Here is a 19,879-nt window from a genome sequence, read left to right as displayed (position 1 = left end):
AATTAGAAATATCCAGGAAGAAACATAAAGGAAAACTTCCAAGAAGGTATCCAAAAGAAGAGAAAAATATTCTTTTTGTACACACACAGTATTAGAAGTAGGTCTTGTACACAGGCATTAATCTGGTTTTCAGCACCATGCTTCCTGTGTACAAATTATGAGCAGGTCACGTAAGAAACATCCCCCTCTGAATTCCCTGACATACGCAGCCATTAAGTATTCATGAACAGAGTAGACACCAGATATAACAGGGACAGCGGAAACCAACTTCCCATCAGTCACATACATGGAAAAGACTGGGTAAGGTTACAGAACTGAACACAGCCACAGCTCTGAAATAGATCATACACCTTAGTACAATTAGTACAAAAAAGCAAAGAACTGAGGAGGAGGATTGTTAAAAAATAAGAATATACAGATCTACTGCAACCATGCAATCCAAGTAAGTGTTGAAAGAGATATTCCTATGTTGGAAACAGAGCTGCACTTAATATGGGTGACTGCTACCAACATCTTAAGCTCATTAACACTCCTGATTTTTTCATAGAAAGAAAATTAGGAAAGCAAAGGAGAGGAAGGTTCATCTCAACAGATCAGATTTTATATTAATTTAAATCAATGTATACAAATTAATATACGTGTTGTTGAGGTGCTGAGTAAGGGAGTGAAAAGACCTCACACTGCAAGGGATTTCTGTGTTTACATAAACTCATACTATCTTTAGACAGATGTTACCTCAATTTCAGAAAGATCCATTTTTCCTACTGACTTTTCATATTTTGTCTCTTAAATCGGAAATGCTGATCTGAGCAGTTAAGAAAAGCCTTTCCAGATTTATACCATTTCCTTTTTCCTCTGTTTCTCCCCCTCCTCACTCCCTACATGTTACTATCTTATGAAGCCCTACAGGAACCCTCAGGGAATTTTACACTGAAAGTTTCTCAAATTTGGGCTAAGATAAAAAAAGTGAGTTCATTTTCACTCACAATGATGCATGCTGCTAAAAGACAGGCATGTAAAGTTCAGTTTGTTTTTCAACTCTCCCTTTGGTTTTGCACCCTTTTTTCTTTTTAAGATATACTATACGTAAGCTGTGCAAACAAGATTCTGCAAACAGATTATTTTAAAGTGAGTTCAGGTGGTAATTTGTCTAACATGCAGGTTGGAAAACAGTTCTAAAGAATCTGTCCTAATGGTAGGGCTAAACTTCCTTTAGATTTACTGGGGTTATCACAAATGCGCTGTATTGCACACACTGATGAGCTTTGCTCCTCCTTGTTTTCTATGCAAAAGGTACTAGTTACACCAGTCACTAGTTACACACAGTCACAGCACTGGGACCCCCTGAGACACAAGTAACAACTTCCTCAAAGAACAGAAATTAATTGGAGAAACCCAATTATGTGTTTAAGTCTTGCCAGGTTATGGTACAGGTGGGTCTGTAGCCTAGCCAATGCTTTACATTTCATTGTTAATATTAGAACTTACATGTGCCTGTTCCACATCGCACATTTAATATCTATAATGTTAACTTACCTTCTGTTCTTTAAGAAAATACAACAACTTTAATTTTATAATTTATACACACTAGCCCAAAGGCTGTGTAGAAATCTAGATTGTCTTTCTACACATGTAAAAATGAATGCTACCTTCTGTAAGTGCATACAACTTCTGATACCATCTTCTACTCCTTTACTGTTAGGCTGCAACATTTATGACAGCACACAAGTTTTCCTTAACCATACCAATGAGAGAACAGAGCTCCAGTATAGTTTCAGAGATAAGCATTACACAGTCAGTGTACAAAGAGCTGATTATAATCCCCCCAAAATCCATATAGCATAGACATTTTATCAAGCTAGACATGGAAACACAGCATATTTAAACACCAGCACAGCCAGAGTTAACTGGCATACAGAGTCAGTTGGCTTGCTCTTTGTTTGATAACTAGGACGACTCATTTTGTTGGCTTTGCTGTTAACACTGCAAAACATGACACCAAGTCCAAAGTTGGTTTCCTACTGCTTATGCGTCTTCAATTTCAACTTCCTCTACATGCTATTCAATTGAATTCTGGCTATCTCCTTTCCCCTTCCAGACTCGTGAACAGAAGCAATATTCCCTAGAGAAATCTGGCACAATCTCACTGTTTCAGAAAACATTTTTTCACTGCATATCTGCTAACTGCCCTAGATGCTTTCCTGACTCTATGGTAGCACTTCTGTGAACTTATTTCCCAGTGAGATGAATCAATGGAGCTATAACCTAACTCAGGAAATCAAGAGCAATTTAGTCATAAAAAGACAAAACCTTCACACACATCCCAGGCAAAAGATCACAGAAAATGACCTTGCATTACACAGTAAGATGAACACGTTTAGAGTCTACCAGACAGCAGCAGAAGCAAATTTCAGAGCAGAAAGACACCACTGACAGACAATGCTTGTCCACCAACTCTAAAACACTGCTAGGCTGAAGTCTCTGCTTTCCCCAGCTGCTGCAACAATGTATTGAATTTGAGCACAAAAGAATTAATTTCAGTCAGAAAACAAGTATCTTACATGTAGAAGAAAATTAGAAACCTCTTAAGCTTACATGTAGAATCCACCCCAACAAATTATGAATCTAGTTCTGTTGCTCCAGTAATATTTTTAAGACTTCTAATTAAATTGATTTATTTTTTATAGCAGGTTTTGAAATGTATCACCACATGGGAGGAAGATAGCAGCTAAACTATTTTTCTGTTCAGCACTCAACTTTAATATCTAATAAAGCAGATAATAAAGTCATCCTGTTTCCAAGTTTGTTTTATAAGTATAGAAAGGTTTTCATCATTTCTCACTCATGAGGATTTGCTACTGTCTCCACATCACAGAAATTTTGCTTACCTGCAGCAAAGTGCAGCTGTGCAAGTTAGGGAAAGAAAGCGGGAAATTTACATCAAGCAAGAAATCCCTGTTCCTCAGAAAACGTGACCCCTGCTGTTTCTCCCCTTCTGCCTCCACCCAGGAGCGCGTGTGATGGAGCCTGTAGGATGCTTTCAGAGACAGGAAAAGAGCTAACCATCTGAAACAAAACACAGTAGATATATTTATTTGCTGCTTTGACAAAGAAAGGCTTGAGTATATTTACAACATAACTCTATTTGACACAAATATTTTTTCAGAATTTCAGGCTTGCAGTGTCCTGACTTAAAGGAAATAATTTTTGGTAGACATCTTCCAATCATATTACTCTTATTTTCATTTCTTCTAAGGTGGCTTAACTGAATCTAAGTGATTAAATCAGCATACACTTTGAAGCACTTTGTTTAAAAGGGTCAAGCCCAAGTTAGCCACTACTACTTAAAATTGCACTCTGACTTCTCTGTAAATTGCTCCATATATAAATTCTTCATAACAACCTGCATAATGAATGCAGAATTTATCATAAAGATCATTCAGATAGATCAAGAGAAATTTATATTATGTTACTGAAACAAAGACAAGAAACAGTAGCCCAGAATAACCACAACAATAAAAGAATATTACACTTACAAAGCCCTAAGCAAAACAACTGTATTTATTAAGACTTGCTTTTAAACTCAAATTTCTTAACAGTCACTTCAGAGTGTCAGAGTACTGTTTGTTGCAGAGTACACTATAACTTAAACAGATCACATCCCCTTCAAAGATAATACAGTTCACAAAGCAAAAAATCCAATATCCTAAGCCTACGCCTTGGAATTCTGTTTCATATTAAAAACAGGACATGTGGAAAGTAGACAATATGACTTGGAGCTGAAGAACAACTATCACAGCACAAGCTTATTCTGTACGTGTTAAAACATATGCTCAAGTGCAATTGGTAAGCACTGCAATAAACTGGCCTTCAAAAGTCTGGATTTTGTGCTTGATAATGCCAGCAGCCTACAGTGTGATCCTAAGCAAACTGTGCTGTTGCCCTTTGACCATCTTGTGTATTTACAATGTCAAATCTTTGTAACAGAGGTTTTCTTTGGACAGAGGGATAAAAACTGCCTTGCATAATGGTGCCCTATACCTGGAGGAACACCCTAGAAGTTGGCATAATATTAGATAACAATACACAAATGATAATACTAGGAGGCATAGAAAATGCAGGTTTACAGAGAGATGCCTCTAACATCACCTGCACTTCTCCTATAATTACTAAAAGAGAGAGAAAAAAAAGTTGTCCTCACCTGGCTAAATGTCCCTGATTCATGAGGTTTGCCATTTCCACTGGAGAGACATCAATAAACCGGAGGAAGGAAAAACAGCTTTCTTCATTGATGCCTATGTCACAGAAATACTGAAGTTAGGCCAACACATTTCACAGACACTCATAGCTGAAAACAATAAATTTACTTCATCAATTCAAGATAACACATTCTCTGACATATGACAAACCTAGGCGAAAAAACAGGAGATCCTAATTTAACCATCTTTTAGAAATACTGAAAATTTAATCTGAATTGCTGTTGCCTGACTCCAAGTTCCAGTTCATCTTCCAGGCTGGGCAAGAGAAAGGCATTTACCAAGAAAGACAAATACACTCTAGGCCAGAAAACCATGCAGCCAGTAAGGACATGGATTTCGCCTACTAAGAATCAATAAGCAGTGTGCACATTTGCGAATCCAAACATGTATCTGCCAGACGGCTGACCAGAACATGCATACCTCAGGATGCCTGCCAAACATGCTCCCTCTCACCCAGCCCATCAGTCAAATTGGTTGGAAGGAGACACAGGAATTGGTAGGGGAATGTAGGTAGGGGGATAAAGATGCAAAAGATACGGTGAGGATGATGAATACACTTGCAGTGAAGGGTGCGGAGCAGAAGAGGTGTGTTCCACTGTTAATGAAGAAAGCCTTTCAGGCCCACCCACGTGCACTGCGTACCCCCAATACCATTCATATCTTCCTATTTTTTAACTTTTACACAAAAATTATATTCCCCAGATTATTTTCCTTTTATGGTATGCCAAAAAGGGTCCCCAAGAAAAAGCCTATTATGAATACCGAAACAGAGACCAGAATAATCAGCAAGACACACAGAAGTTAGAGTTACAGGCAAGTGCAGACTCCTGTAGCTGCATCTGGTTCTTCTTAACTGAAAAGGGTTTTGCATAGCTGAACAGGTCCATGCTAACAGATTTCAGCATAGTAATGCAGCCAGTATCTCTCTTGCTTTTTTCTCCCAAAATGTTCCCACCCCAACAGTAGAGAAATCTAGTTAGCTCTCTTTAGTGAAAAAAATTCAATCATCTATAATAATAAATTGTATTTGTCAATATAAGCAGCTTATGTGGGTTTTCTGCTCGTTGATTAGAACCTGTGTCACTTGCCCCTTATCTACTTTTTACCTGAAAGAGAAGTTGGCAGTTTAACATACAATACAGAATGTACTGAAATGAATCCAAGATTTCTCTGAATTGAATCTGTGAAAAATTCACATTTGACTGAAAAGACAGCATTAATACCTTGAGGTAAGTTAAAACAAGACAGGAGGAATGGAACAAGAGACTGTAGTAGAATTAAGCAGTGACTAAACAAGTTGTCCACAGATTATTCTCCTAGCTGCTTCCATCCTTTCCTCATTGAGCAAATGACATATATGCACAAGTACAAATGCTAACAGAATTCTAACAAGTTCTAATCAGATTATCTCAGAGGACTAACTGATCTGGCCTCTCAGCCCTTCCCCCTTAATAAGACATATTACAACATCACATGCAAGTGTGCAGTCCAACTTGCTTCCCATGACTGTAAACCTACCCTTCCTATGGAAGAGAGACTGCTGGATGTGGTCTGGTGCAAATGGCGAAAGTAAAACCCGTAACCACCTGAAAAAGAAAGCAACAAAACCATACAAAATCACTAAGAAGGTGTTAACACACACAATGTTCAATCACACAATCAGCAGAAAATGCAGAGTAACCAATCAGTTCTTCATTGTAGGTATTTCAGCACTCCTGATATCTGGAATTGCATGGCAGTAGGAGAAAAGTATCATCAGTCCACATGCACTACTGTCAATTTGACAGAGACACACCATTGTTCTGGAATTGCATTTTACACTGTAGAACAGTTAGTCTCCTATTCAAACACAGCTTTCTCTGCCATGGCTTTCTCTGCCACCTCTGCCCTGAGCAATTCTCATAACTGAATGCAAACAAAATTAATCAAGAATTGCCACAGTCGGAGAAAACAGCAAACTGTACTTGGGCAGTTTCTATTCATCCAAGGTAAGCATTAAAAGCTGTCAAGGCACTAGCAGATGCTCACGATATACCATGTCACAACATACAGATACTGATAGCTTCCTTAAACATGAAAAATCACTGAAGGGAAACCAAGTTTTTGTTGGTTTTTTTTTTAAGAATTCTTTTAAAGCTTAATTCTATTACACAGCATCAGCAACAACTCTAAATTCCTTTTCCTGACTGTCTTATTCAATGAAACGGATATCTGATGATCAGGATTTCACCAAGAGTGAGCATCAGATTTCAGATGCTTAACAGCTGAATGAACGAAAGAAAACTAGGAATGCATCACTTGGCCAATGTCATTTAAGTACCTCAGGTAAGGGAGTTAATTAGCACTTACAAAGCTAAAATAAGTCTAAGTAATAATACTAAATATGCTAAGCTGGAGAGGAAGTGGAGTAGGCTTGCCTGTCCCGTGAGTGGTTAAAGACCCTGATCTGTCCATGACGGTAGATGAACTTTGAAATCTGGTATGGCTTTAGGGAGATGTGAAATGGAGACCAAGTTTCTTGTCGCTCAAACAGCTCTGGGTGATTGCACACCTGTAAGAAAGAAAGCATGTCAAACACTGGGAGGAATTAATTTAGTCTGATGCAGCACTTACATTCCAAATCAACTATGACTATTGATCGCTAAAACTTTATTACTGATTAGTATGTCAGAGCTATTTTAGTATCTCTACTCAAATTTGAATACTGCATCATTATCTTTTCCTATTCACATAACAGCTATTGCCTCTTCTTCCCAATTGAATGATTTCCTTCAACAACAAATTTGGAACCAAACCAGTTAGCAGATGCATGCCCAATTCCGCTAAAGCTCTTCTACCCCAACATCGTGCTACACAGCATCAGAAACACAACTGAACTGCATGCAAATTTACTTGCCTGCACCAGAAATTTTTTTTTATATGGTGTTTTCTAGAAGCCATGTTTTAGTTCTGTGCTAATGAATTATCATACTTTTAAAAAATCATTATTTAAAATAGCCTTACCTTCCTGAATTGCATCACTAGATTCATGAGACTACTAGTGGTGGTCTGTGCTTGCTGAGTAGTGCCCATTGAGGACTGCAGGAGGTCATCAATAGAGATTTTGTTTTTCAGAGCTTGGTACAACAGTTTCTGTCGACTTGTCTGCTGGCAGTACATAAGAATTTCAATCTGCAAAACAGTAATGAAGATTTAGTCTTTTCTATCTCTGAAATGGAGGATGACCACATCAGTACACACAAAGCAGAGAGAAACATATCTTAAGGAAACATAACTTTCTCAAAAAATACATATACAAGCAGTCACGTTCATATCTGTATTTCAGGACCCAACCTGGGAAGGACTTAACCCATAGGTGTGTTTTGGAAGGCTTAGGTAATGATGTAGCAGACAGACCTTTAAAGGTATGTAAGCACAACTAAGTAAACAGATAGATTCTTAAGAAACTCTGAAAACATCACATCTGCAGCTGATCAGCTTAAAATTTGACCTCAATTCTACTATTCTACTGTTATAATGCTACCCATTTAGAGGTGTCTTAAACAGGTGTCAGGAGCCCATGATAACAACAGGTGCATCACGTACCAACAGTGTCTATGGGAAGTTTTAGTTTTGAAATTAATAAGCACAGAACACATCAGAACAAAGCAGATGTCTCTTAGCCAGTGGTCCCAACACCTGAGGACATATTGACCACAAGACCATCCAGTATTGCTAACATTCTCATGAATTAAGAGACTAACAAGAGAGAAGAGTATGATGCTACCACTATGCACTTCTTGCTCTTTACAAGCAAGCAAAAAGAATCCTAAATCCATGCCAAATCCTTCACAAAGGCAACTGGAGATGTTTATCACCCAATCATTGTTGTATCAATCTTTTTCACTTCAATTAGTGACATTTCTGTCGAAGTAATCAGGCTCAAAGATTTTTTATTTGTAACTTAACAAAATGTTTTCTCTAGAAGAAAAGTTTATTCATTAGGGGTTCTTCAGTTACATCCACTTCTAATGAGATTCCTGGGACGCAGTGCCAGAAACTGAAGGTCTGTGAAAGGTCTACAATCAAATTTCAGGTACACAGACTGACAAGTGAGTTTGCAAAAAACAGATTAGAGAACACAGCTATGACAATAAAGTTGAAATACTCATTCCAGATAAATACTTCTTCTCACCTTATCTGAGAGCTCATTTTCCACATCCTTCTTGATTCTTCTTAACATGAAAGGCTTAAGGATCATGTGCAAGCGTGATAGCTGGTCTGAAATACAGGGAATAGGGAAGAAGGAACAATTACTTCACCAAAGAAGAAAGCTATATGGTGTTCTACCACAAATTAAGTCCCTTACTGCTCAGCCATTTCCCCCCATATAAGTTCTTACAGCACAGATTTGGCACATCTCTGTTGATTTTTCTTTTTTTCTTCAATAAGTGCCAAGCTACACTGTTTAACTTACGACTCTGAAGATCTGCTTCAAAGAATGAACTTCTAAAGCATTTTATGTGTTATGTATTTCTCTGGGCTGAACAATATGGACTTAAACTTATCACTCACTATTAGTGAAGAAGAAAGTTTCAGATGAGATGTTGCTAATTAGTGAAAAGAGATTATTAAAATTTTAAGTCTCACCCCCCCAAATTACAACATCACAAGAACAGGGCATACTGCATTGACAGAGAACTGCAGTCTTTACAATAACCTGTAAAAACAGAGTTCTGGGTACTTCAGAACTGTTAAACCCTTTACTTTTGTGACAAGTTCCAGCTGTGCTGTGTTCTACTCCAATTACAAATCAGCTATTTTACCTAGCTAGATTTTTCTACATAATTATCCCCTAAAATTTACAGTGAAGATTTTTATTTTTTAAAGAATTTTTATGCTTCTCTTCTGGAGCTCAGAAGGTGTTTAGTGCTTTGTGTGGTAATTTTTGTGTCTAGAGCTTGTAACACACTCAGGAGATCTCCAAGATTATGTACTCTGTAGAAACTTCCAAATATTTAAAATATTTGTTATCCTCTGGGAAGGAGGAGGACTGGACACAAGTAGCAAATCGACATTTTCAGTACATGTTTTTCTATTCATTACACATGATACTTTACAGTCAGAAACACAAACCTTGCCATAAGCTACGGACAACCCATAACATTTCAACCCCATTATGCACCCTCTGCTAGATGACATTTCCCATACAAAAAATGAGAGAGAAAGTTTATCCATTTGTATTTGGAAAAGGCAACAGATTTTTAACATAAAAACTACTGCAGTTAAACACTGCACTCACTCTCATCAATGGCAGATTTGTTCTCTGCATGGCTCTCTATGTCCTTAGAAAACCACTCATTGAACTCTTCATGGGAATCAAACAGCGTTGGCATGATAAAATGAAGCAGGGCCCACAGCTAAAAGGAGAGGAGAAAACAGTAGATTGGCAAAAGTCACCGTACTGCGGACAAAGTAATTGGAAATCCCAAACCCTTGCAGCTCTTTATGAACAGAATCACCTTACTAGATCATGAGACAAGGCAAAATTAAATAAAAACCCAGCCACATCCTTTTCCCTCCACCCCCCAAGACAAATGCCAGATATATCAACTTAACAAAATATTAGAAAGCAGTGAGAAACACAGTGTAACGATTTCAGCCAACATAAGGAAAAGCCACAAGAATTAGATTTCATCCTGAAACCTAGGTATTACTAACCATCAGGTATTACTAACCATCAGGTATCTTCAGTTTTATTTTTATTTGAATGTGTGGCACATTTCCAAATTTTCCCCTCCTATATTTATTTGCCAGTGCTTTGCTACAAGCATGATCCTACAACCACACAAATACAACATGTTTCTCAACTATTCACTTATATTTAATATATATTCTTGTTATAAAGAAAAGTCCACTCTTGTGAGCTCCCAAATACCTCGGCCATTGTGTTCTGGATTGGGGTCCCAGTCAACAACAATCTGTTTCGACACTGGAACTGTAGTAGGATCTTCCAGCGAACACTGATGAATAAAATTTAGAAAAATCATTAAAAATGTTTTTTGTAGAAGGATATGAAACATAAGGTATTTTAAGACCAATTGCTTCCAGTGACCTTCCCAAATGATTTTTGGAGGTCACTGGGTAAAACTATCACAGCTACTCCCCAGTCTTTCAAAGACAATTACAGGAAGAAGTAGCCTTTTACAAATTACAAAGAAACGTGCAAAATTTATTTTATATTTCTAAATGTTTTTTTACTTATTTTTAATACAAATGCTTGGATACTAATAAAATCTCATGATCAGAATAATTAACTTCCCAAAAGAAACACCTATTATGAATCAGAATGTCATGTATTTTTCAGACTTTCCAACACTAAGCAAATGGGCTACTGTGGCAGGAGTGCTGAGCTATACATTACAATCCTCTTAGAGGGGCAGTTTCCAAAGAACGCTGAAGAGACAGACTTTGGTCAGAATGAGCCTGCATCTAAAGCAGTCTTCAACTTACTGTGTGCAGTGGCAACTTGGACAAATGTTATGGGAAAGCAATTACACAAGTAATGACGGACAAATCCATTATTTGAAAACAAACAAAAAACTTTCTGGCACAGAGTCTTATGACAAAGATCGGGCTTTATTGCAGCCAACAGTATTCGCAGGGTTCTGACCTTCATTTGTGTCTGGAAGTACCACTGAAGAAGGAATCAAAATGATGCATTTAATGGAGCCCTTATAAGCAATATATGCTAAAGACTACAGACTGTTCACTAGGCAGAATTCTGTGAGTAGTCAGGAAAGAAGGTACACAGCATTTCACACTGTTTTGTTTAACTGTCCTGTATTCCATACAAGTTTCTGCCCCACAATTACTTTTTAATTACATTTTACATATTTGGAGAAGGAAAATCTAAATGCAAAAAACTAGTGGATCAATCCGGTGTCAGAGAGTTACACAGATACTTAACTAGGTTAGACACTTAAAGGGTCTTACATGTGTCAATTTTAACTTGGAATAATTTATGTAATCTTGATGTTTTCTTGATACTCCTTCAAGGTTGATACAGAGGGAACATTTTGTTTCCAGTTAATTTATTACCTGGAGCTACTCTTGAGTGCTTGCGCTTCATCCAGCACCATATATTGCCACTTCACTCGCTGGAAGTACTTCACATCCTGTACCACTAGCTGGTAACTGGTAATGACCACGTGGAAAGGAGCATCCTGAGTATACAATGTCTTCTATAACCACAAAGTAAGAAACAAATGTCCACATAATGTAAATACATTGTGAAGAGTTCACTTATGTATACTGTAATTTCAGACTTCTGTTTCATAATCTTTCCTCATTATTACTGCATTTTTCCCCAGCTGACTTTTTAAATTAATTACAGCACAGTTATTCAACTGGTGGATCTGGACTTCAGCCCATTAGTCCCTGAACAATTTCAGCTGCTTCATAATGTGGCAGACAAGACCCAGGCATTGAACCCTACAAAATACTGTTGTTAAATCAGGAACAATCTGACAGGCCTGCAGGGATGCTAGACTTGGGCATCCTGAGTTAGGTTACTCAAATAGAATAAACAGTCCTTGACACTGAAACTTCCTGCTTTATTTACAGAGCTCTAGTTTCTTCAATTGAACGCCATACTGCCCTGAATTGCCCTGTTCTGTATTGCTCTCCACCACAGGAGAAGCATTATACCTCATTATCTTAATGAAAATGCTACTACATGGATGAAGAAACAGAACTCTGTATCCACACATCATTTAGCTTGGTGCCATGTAGCAACAGTTTCTGGTTTACTCTGCAGAAATAACAAAGATGGTCAAAGCACATGGGCATGCTGGTATTACCTGACTCCAGAACTTCCTGATCACCTTTCTGTCATGGGGATTTCCCCAGTAAGGTAGCACCTGGAACAGTACAGAAGTAGAAAGACATTATTTTCAAATAAAGACATACCTGCTCTAGAATTTTATACTATGTATTCTACAAAAATGAGAAAGACAGACTTCTTTCTCCAAAACAATGAAAAGGGATATTGTCTTTCTTAACACAAAAATCAGAAAGGACTTAAAAATACTTAGAAACAGAGCATTCCAGGCAAAGGTATCAAGCAACTTATGCCAAGTACAAAGGCTAGATCAAGCTAGGCTGAGAATCTCAAAACACCCAGTAGTACATTACACCTTCTAGTCAGGTTTTTCTAAAAATTAAAAATGATACTTTGCTTATGGCCGAAAGAGGTCTGCCCTCAACTGCTACAGTTAACCCTACAAGACCAGTGGGCTCATCTTCTTGTTTAACACTCCCCACTGTCCCGTTGGTTTTGTATTTCAGAACTGTCCCCAAAAATTTGAGATAAAGTTAAAACATCTGGTCTGGACATATTTAATATAAGAATTTTAAAAAGTAAGCACTACTGCCAGAGAAATCCGTTAATCCATTTATAGCTCAGAATTTCAGGGGTCCTATTACTCTGAACAGATCTTTGCAATGCACTGAAACCAGAGTTACTGAGTAATAATACTGTACTGCCATCTTCTGTCTGATGAAAGGACTACACTCAACTAAGACTGCAAAGTGAGGAATGCTCGTTTCTGCGGTTGTGAAAGGTCTTAAACATCAAAGTGCCTTTAGTTGAGTATTCTTACAACTGTTCTGAAATAAGGACGGTAGTAAAAAACCAGACTAATCAAAAACTTATTTGCCTTTTAGTTTACATATTCTGTCATGGACCTGAAGAAATTAATTCACGGTGATTTACTACAAGCATAATTGACTACATGCTTCTGTATGATTAGAAGCAGGAACAATACTGGTTGAAAAAGATTGACCGAAGTTGTAAACATGTGACAATCGTAAGTTTAGAAAACTTCTTTTTAAAACATGTTCCGTTCCATACATGAGATAAACATTATTATGCAATAAATCCAAAGAACAGCTATATAATGACAGAAACAGATATTTTAAAGTCAAAAAAGGGAAAATTATCTTTTCACAAGCATCCTGACTGTAGTTTTGAAACGTTTTCTGTATTTCATTCACAAGGAGAAACGTAAACAGTTGCTTGCCTATTCTATACAATGAACTGATTAAAGGAAATGGGAGAAAGTAAGTAGGTAGAATGGCCAACTGCTCTGATGTTTTCTATTCCAGGGTTTTTCATCAGGGCCCCTATTATTTTGGGCTATGCGATACATAAATGGATTATTTTTAGTTTTTTTTTGAAGTGACTCCTCACTAACTTAAGCATTTCTAGTTATTCATCAGTTTCTTTGAAGTCTCAGTAATCACAGTTTATCCCAAAATACGTCACCCGAATCATTCAGTACAGAACTATGTTCTAGCACAACTTCGCCTCATACAGATACCTTAAACTATACACCACCATAGCCAACATACGGTCTCATCAGGGATCTGCAGAGCAAGCTATGTGGTAAAAGGCAAGTCCTTCTGACACTTTTGTCTCTTTAATTCTAAAATTTCAGCACTGTTTCAGCAGTACACGTTCTTTTCAAATCTTCCTTTGCAGTACTCCAATGTTTTCCACTGGGGAATAGGTAAGCAGCTTAGTTTTCAGTAACTGATTGTTCCTCGCTTTCTACCTTACTATGTTTTCACATTCACAATATACCTGAAGAACTCAATTTATTTTCTTCTAATCTTTTTGTTCTTATCTATTTGTGCCTCACTTCTCTCCTTTTTCTTGGTTACTGATTGTATGACTATGATCCTTCTATTTTTCTGTAGTAACAACTGCATTCTCTCTCCCTCTAATCTGTTTAGAGTTCAGTTTTGTTCACATACAATATTTATCTTACGCAAATTGATATGGGACTGAAAACACTGCTCTAACCCTAAAGACAGCATACAAGACTGAAATATTATTCTTGTATCTGCTGCCAGGCCCACATATTAGAGCTGACCATCCACTCCCTGCCCCGCTTCAATTCTTCACTGAGAAGGTGTCCTTAAACTGATGCAAAATGAAAGTCTCATGATTCAAGTAAGAACAATTTTTAAGTCCTAGATAATTGAATGCTCCAGAAAAAACAGGATGATGGAAAAAAAAATATCAGAATCAGGCCCATTACAGAGTTTCAAATTCCAAGGTAATTAGGCAAAGAACTCAGGAGAACAGAACAGTTTGCTTTTGAGAAAACAGAAAGAACATTCTTGCACATGCTTATTACCTTAAATTTAGGTACAAATCTGGCAAACTCCTGGTGCCAGTTGTTAAGAGTAGAGGCAGGTGAAATTATTAAAAAAGGTCCCCAGATGTTCTCTCTCTGGAATACACACATTAAAAATAATAATAATAAAAAAAGACACCTATAAATTAATTGAGGGGAAGGGATACAGAGACAGTTTGACATAGCTTTACAACTACTAAATGACAGTGGCTACAGAAGAGAGGGAACTATATGCAACATAGCAAAACTTCCTCAAAGCACAGCAGGGTCATACAGAATCAAACAGAGCAAATCTAATGTTTAACTAAGACTTATTTCATAACAGCAAAATTGTTCCCAGAACAATCTCCTTTGTTTCTGAAAGTTGCCACCTTCACATTACTAACAGCCCCTTTCATTCTGGGGAGGAAAAGAACTTCAGGTGGCATTGGAAAGCTTTGCTCCATCAAATCACATTAGAATGCCCTCTGGTGAACAACAAAGTTGATCCATTAGTGTATTTGTAGTTACAAGCTGACCTGCGTAAGGGAGAGCCAGAAAAAGTAAAAGCCCTGTGTAGGCTTCCAAAAATCTCAAGTTGCAGTGCAACAGGGAGACGAGACTATCTGTTATCCCTTCCACACAGATGAGCTCAAAAGCCTTTGGCTCTGCACACCCTTCCAGTATTGTGGCTGATAGTGCCAGTGAACTGGTATCAAAAGAAACATAAACCAAATGCACATAATTGTCATTTAGTCACTACTGCAGCTAATTCTGCTCTCAGCATCACTTGGTTGATATCTCCTATTTAAGGCAAGTGATTGGATGCCAATCAAGACTTTTTTTTTTTTTTTTTTTTAAGATATTTATTTCTGCGTGAAGAAGTAAGCTCCTATTGCTTTTTCTGTTTTGTTTTGTCTGCCCTGGCACAGAAGAATCACTACGCTTCCTAAAGAAGCCCCACTGAAATATGGAAATCCACACTGATTGCCATGAAGCTCAGAATTTTGGCTTCATTTCTACAAGTCTCTCTGATTTGTAGAACTCAGTGAACCAGGAAGTGTACAACTTGTTCTCTCATTACACTTTCACATTCAGTGCAAGTGAAAAGATATTACTCTGTGAATAAATGAAAAATCTATTTTTATTTATATATATTTGTATGTACATACACACACCCCCACACCCATTTCAAAGGGTCTGCTTTAAAACAAATGGTAAAAAGCCTTTTAAGACATTTAAGCTTTAAAATCCGGACTTCACTTCCAATGTGTGAAAAGTATGCATCTTCTATCAAGCATACTGACCACGAATAAGCTATAATCCACCTACCTCAGCCAGATGTGCAAGGAGAGCAATACTTTGTACTGTTTTACCCAGACCCATTTCATCTGCTAGGATTCCATTGATGCCCTGCAAAAGATCCATAAATGAACACCTTTACCTTACTACTTTTTAATCCATACACAACTAGCAGAATGGCTGCCACTGAATTGAGGGGAAGCAGCCCCACTGTAACAACCTGAAACACCTTATTGTCTCTTACATCTTCGACTAAGAGATAATTTATCTGAACTGCACTTCCATTCATTTTTCAGTCTGATATCTTCCCTCAGCCTGTCTGCACTTTGAGATCACATTGTGAACTCGGTGCACACACGAGGGACAAGGTTGCCTGCAGTTTACCAGCTGACCCAAGCCTGAAACAGTACGCAGCTCTGAGCAGCAAGTGTCTCCTCAGTGTATAATCTAAGTGCTAAACAGTGGTACAAACATATCTTGAACTTAATGCCCCATTCAAAGTTATTTCCTAAATAAGCAAGAATACTGATAGGTGGCTTACATAGTATTTTCCTTTCTCCTAAAGGCATTACAGATGGAGTATACGCAGTCTATTTTTAAAACCGAGTTTTTTGACCAAGTTTACTCTAATGACTTAAATAATTCTAGAAATTTTAAAAATTTGCAAGATGTACTAAGATACCTGCTCATATAGGTTGGCCAGCCAATTCATGCCTTTCAGTTGGTAACCTTTCAGTTTTCCATTGAAAATGGTAGGCTGTGGAATATCTTCTCCTGCTCGGATAGATGGGTTTGCTAAACTGTAGCTCTCTCCAAAGCCAGTACCAGACTTGTTAGCAGCTCGTAAAGCAGCTGCCCGACTCTCCTTTGCATCTTCATCAAATGATCTGGTCTAAACAGGAAGAGAAATATATGCATAAGATGACAAATATATTAACTTATCAAGAAACTGTATAGTAAAAGGCTTTACATTTCACATTAAGACATAGGATGTCTGCCAGAAACTAAAAGAAAACAAGCCTGTTCCTACAGCCCAAATCTTTACATTCTGGTTTTCTACCTGTTTAGCACAGAAAGTGGCAACGGAACTAAATTCAGATCTTGCACCCAGGATTAAACAAACCTACTTGACATGGCTGCTATGAAAGATCCTGGTTCTGTGGCCTCTACCTATTACTTTGCTTTCTCTTCTACTTCACGGATCCAAAAAATACATACCCGGGCCTGATGAATCTGGTAAGCATCCTCAGCATTCTTCAGAGCTTGGGCCTTGTAATAGTTACTATCTGAAAACAACACCTCCACGTTAGAGCTCTGCAGCAGTAACCACCCAAATTAACACACAGATAAATTCCAGTAATTATAGTAGTGCTTCTTACACAGAAAGATTTTGTGCTTGAAATTTTAAGTTTGCACAATAATGTGCAGAGTACAGTAACTTTCAAAAGAGTGCATGGGAAGGACTGTAGGTGAATCTCTTACCATAATCTTCTTGGGTGATGTTGACCACTACTCCTCCACCAATATCAATCTGCCTTTGGGTAGAGCTGTCTTCCAGTTTGCGTAGGATTTCCTCCTGTATTCCATCATGTCCAATATCTCGTTTACGACTCATAAAATGGGCATATAATTCAGTTTGTGTGATCAGGAAGTTAAGTTTTCGCTGCTGTCTCTTAGCCTAAGAGAAGAGCATTTACAAAAAACAGATGAAGGGGAAAAAACCAGGACAAAAGTTTAATGTTTAAAATATCATTAAAGAAAAAAAAATTTAATCTAATAATATATCAACAACTAATCTATCTAATTATGTTACGCACATCAGTGTGATATCAAAATGCTACAATGCTAGCTGCACATAAGAACACTGACCACCACCATAAACATCTATATTAAAATATAAAATTGCTGTAAATTAAAAGTTCTTTTAAATTCAGTAATCATCGCAAAGAATATCATAATCTAAGAAAAGAAAGTTTAGAAGTTTTGTTTACACTGAAAAATTAAAAGATCGACAAAAATAAACAGGATTCTAGTAGTCTACAGTGAAAGAACTGAACAGTTTAAAAAACACTCTCATGACAACCTAACTCCAACATTCTGTTATTTACTAGTAAAGAGAATTATGGTAGAATACATGAAATACATCACTAGGTAATTCAGTTGAGATATTAACATTGTTTGGTGTTCAGCAAGACATTGCAGAAACTCTGTTCGTTCTTAGGTTCTGGTTAAAAAAATGCTATAGTTAGAAGTTGCCTATTAATCTAAGTCAGCTGAAACCTTCATAAAATGCTTATGAATTTGCAAGAATGAGAGGAACGCAATAAATAAAAGCATAATTTAAGCATAAAACTGAATGTAAGGTCAACCTTAGCTCATCACTGCACATGCAAAGTAACAACCATAAATTCACTAGAGAGCTTTGGCAAGGAAGCTTTTTCTTAAATTCAATCCCTATTACTCTGTAAGGGAGTCCATGAAGCTGTCACTTAGCCAATAAAAAAGCAATCACAGAAAAATTCTGTGCCCTATATATAAATTACAGTATCAGTTTACAGCAGAGGAAAAAAGGAGGGGGAAAAAAAAAAAAGAAAATTCAATGTGAATGAAAAGGTGGCTTGCCTTCTGGACCCAGAATGATGTACAAACCATCACAAGAGGTGGCCCTTACCAGCACTGAGTTACGTATGTCTGTAAGACACGCATTGCTTCTCTAATCCCTTCCTCCATTTCACTCACTTGTAAAGAATTTATGCAGTTTGAAGGCTTTTTTTTAATCACCTCCAGCTAACATTAGAAGAATTAAGTAGAGAATTTTAAGATAGCAGAGGAAATACACGGAATACCACTGGAACAGAACAAATAGCTGAATTTCATGGCCTGGATTCAGAAACTCAAATTATATGGTCACTTCTGTGTCTCCTCAACAGGTTAATTATCAGCAATCTGCATTTTTGCTGTACCTCTCTCATCTCCTCATCCAGCTTGCGTTGCTCCAGAGCCTCTTTCTCAGCTCGTTTACGATGTTCTTTTTCCACCTTTTCATACTTTTTCCAATACAGAAGCATCTCCTTGGTAAGACGACGTGCCCGTGGTAGAGTTTCCTTACAGTTTTTCTGGGCCTGGATAGCAGCTCGACGTACCTCCCTCATGCACTGATGGGCAAGCTAGAGAGAAATAATGTTTTGGGAACGGTGGTAAAATGGGCAGATTTTAAAGAAAGTCAGCAGTAAACAACTTCAAAGTTAATTATAACCAAATCTGATCCTTCAGAAGAGAAAAAATTGTGATACTTTACTCAGCAGTAATGCTTCTGAAATGGCATGAGAGAACATGAACTTCCAAAAACCTCCTGAGATGGTGGAGAAGCCAAAACCCAAAGACAGTTTCAGCGTGGCATGGCACTTAAAGGATTGATCTGGTGGGTAGGTCCTTGAAAGGGACTCAGGAGATCAGAGTTCAAGGCCTGCCTGCAACTCTCACTCACCCATTCTAGACATTTTTCTGTGGTTCTTTTCTCACTGTTTTAATAAGGCTGCTGCAATAGCAGTATTGGTGGAACACAATCCCATTCACGTTAATACACTGAAAAGTAGGGGAGTATCCTACAATTTTCCTACCATCTCATGATGAAGCATTAATACAATGTAATTTTTTGTTCCAGTACAAATAAATTCATGCCATTGTCACAATGGTCAAAATTGCTGGGTTTGATGTTTGTGACGATTTTTTCCCTCCACTAAAATTTGCACATCAACAATTCTAACACACAGAGTTCAAATGATCAAACAAAAGAAAGAAAAAAAGTGGAATTTCAAAACCTCTAAGTCTGTTGCATCACTCACTTGCTAAAATGCAATTTGTGATACTTACAAATACAATAATCACAGGTTATTTGCCCAGACATCACAAAGAAATCCAGTATCTGCTAGCTAAGGAGGACCATAGTAGAGAACCTACCTACAGCAACGTTTCTTAAATATATACAAGCAGGTTTTGTTTTCTGCATCCCTTACATGGAAAATGCTCCCTTTCTTGATAATGTATATACAGAATGGAAAATTTCCTACATAATCTTGTCTCTGACAATTCTCAGCCATATACTTGACTACCTTTTCATTAGCCATGTAAATGAATCAGATACTTGAGCGTAAC

General features: G+C 37.5%; 1 protein-coding gene across 2 annotated transcripts in view; it reads right to left on the bottom strand.

Annotated features, from left to right (window-relative positions):
- The window catches only part of INO80 (INO80 complex ATPase subunit), a 70,026-nt gene that overhangs the window by 32,938 nt on the left and 17,209 nt on the right, over positions 1-19,879 (bottom strand). For both annotated transcript variants that reach the window (XM_075030718.1, XM_075030719.1), the window contains 16 exons: positions 18,688-18,891; positions 17,207-17,402; positions 16,943-17,010; positions 16,407-16,616; positions 15,755-15,835; positions 14,444-14,539; positions 12,101-12,160; positions 11,340-11,482; positions 10,177-10,261; positions 9,541-9,658; positions 8,434-8,519; positions 7,263-7,430; positions 6,677-6,810; positions 5,778-5,845; positions 4,202-4,295; positions 2,889-3,066 (listed from right to left, as the gene is read on the bottom strand). In XM_075030718.1, the coding sequence (XP_074886819.1) occupies positions 2,889-3,066; positions 4,202-4,295; positions 5,778-5,845; positions 6,677-6,810; positions 7,263-7,430; positions 8,434-8,519; positions 9,541-9,658; positions 10,177-10,261; positions 11,340-11,482; positions 12,101-12,160; positions 14,444-14,539; positions 15,755-15,835; positions 16,407-16,616; positions 16,943-17,010; positions 17,207-17,402; positions 18,688-18,891 (1,989 nt within the window). The remainder of the gene's footprint in view (positions 1-2,888; positions 3,067-4,201; positions 4,296-5,777; positions 5,846-6,676; positions 6,811-7,262; positions 7,431-8,433; positions 8,520-9,540; positions 9,659-10,176; positions 10,262-11,339; positions 11,483-12,100; positions 12,161-14,443; positions 14,540-15,754; positions 15,836-16,406; positions 16,617-16,942; positions 17,011-17,206; positions 17,403-18,687; positions 18,892-19,879) is intronic.

This window comes from Buteo buteo, chromosome 6 (assembly GCF_964188355.1).
Source record: "Buteo buteo chromosome 6, bButBut1.hap1.1, whole genome shotgun sequence".
Taxonomy (NCBI): Eukaryota; Metazoa; Chordata; class Aves; order Accipitriformes; family Accipitridae; genus Buteo; species Buteo buteo.
The sequence above is the reverse complement of the archived record's forward strand: the minus strand, read 5'-3'. Positions and strand labels throughout refer to the sequence as shown.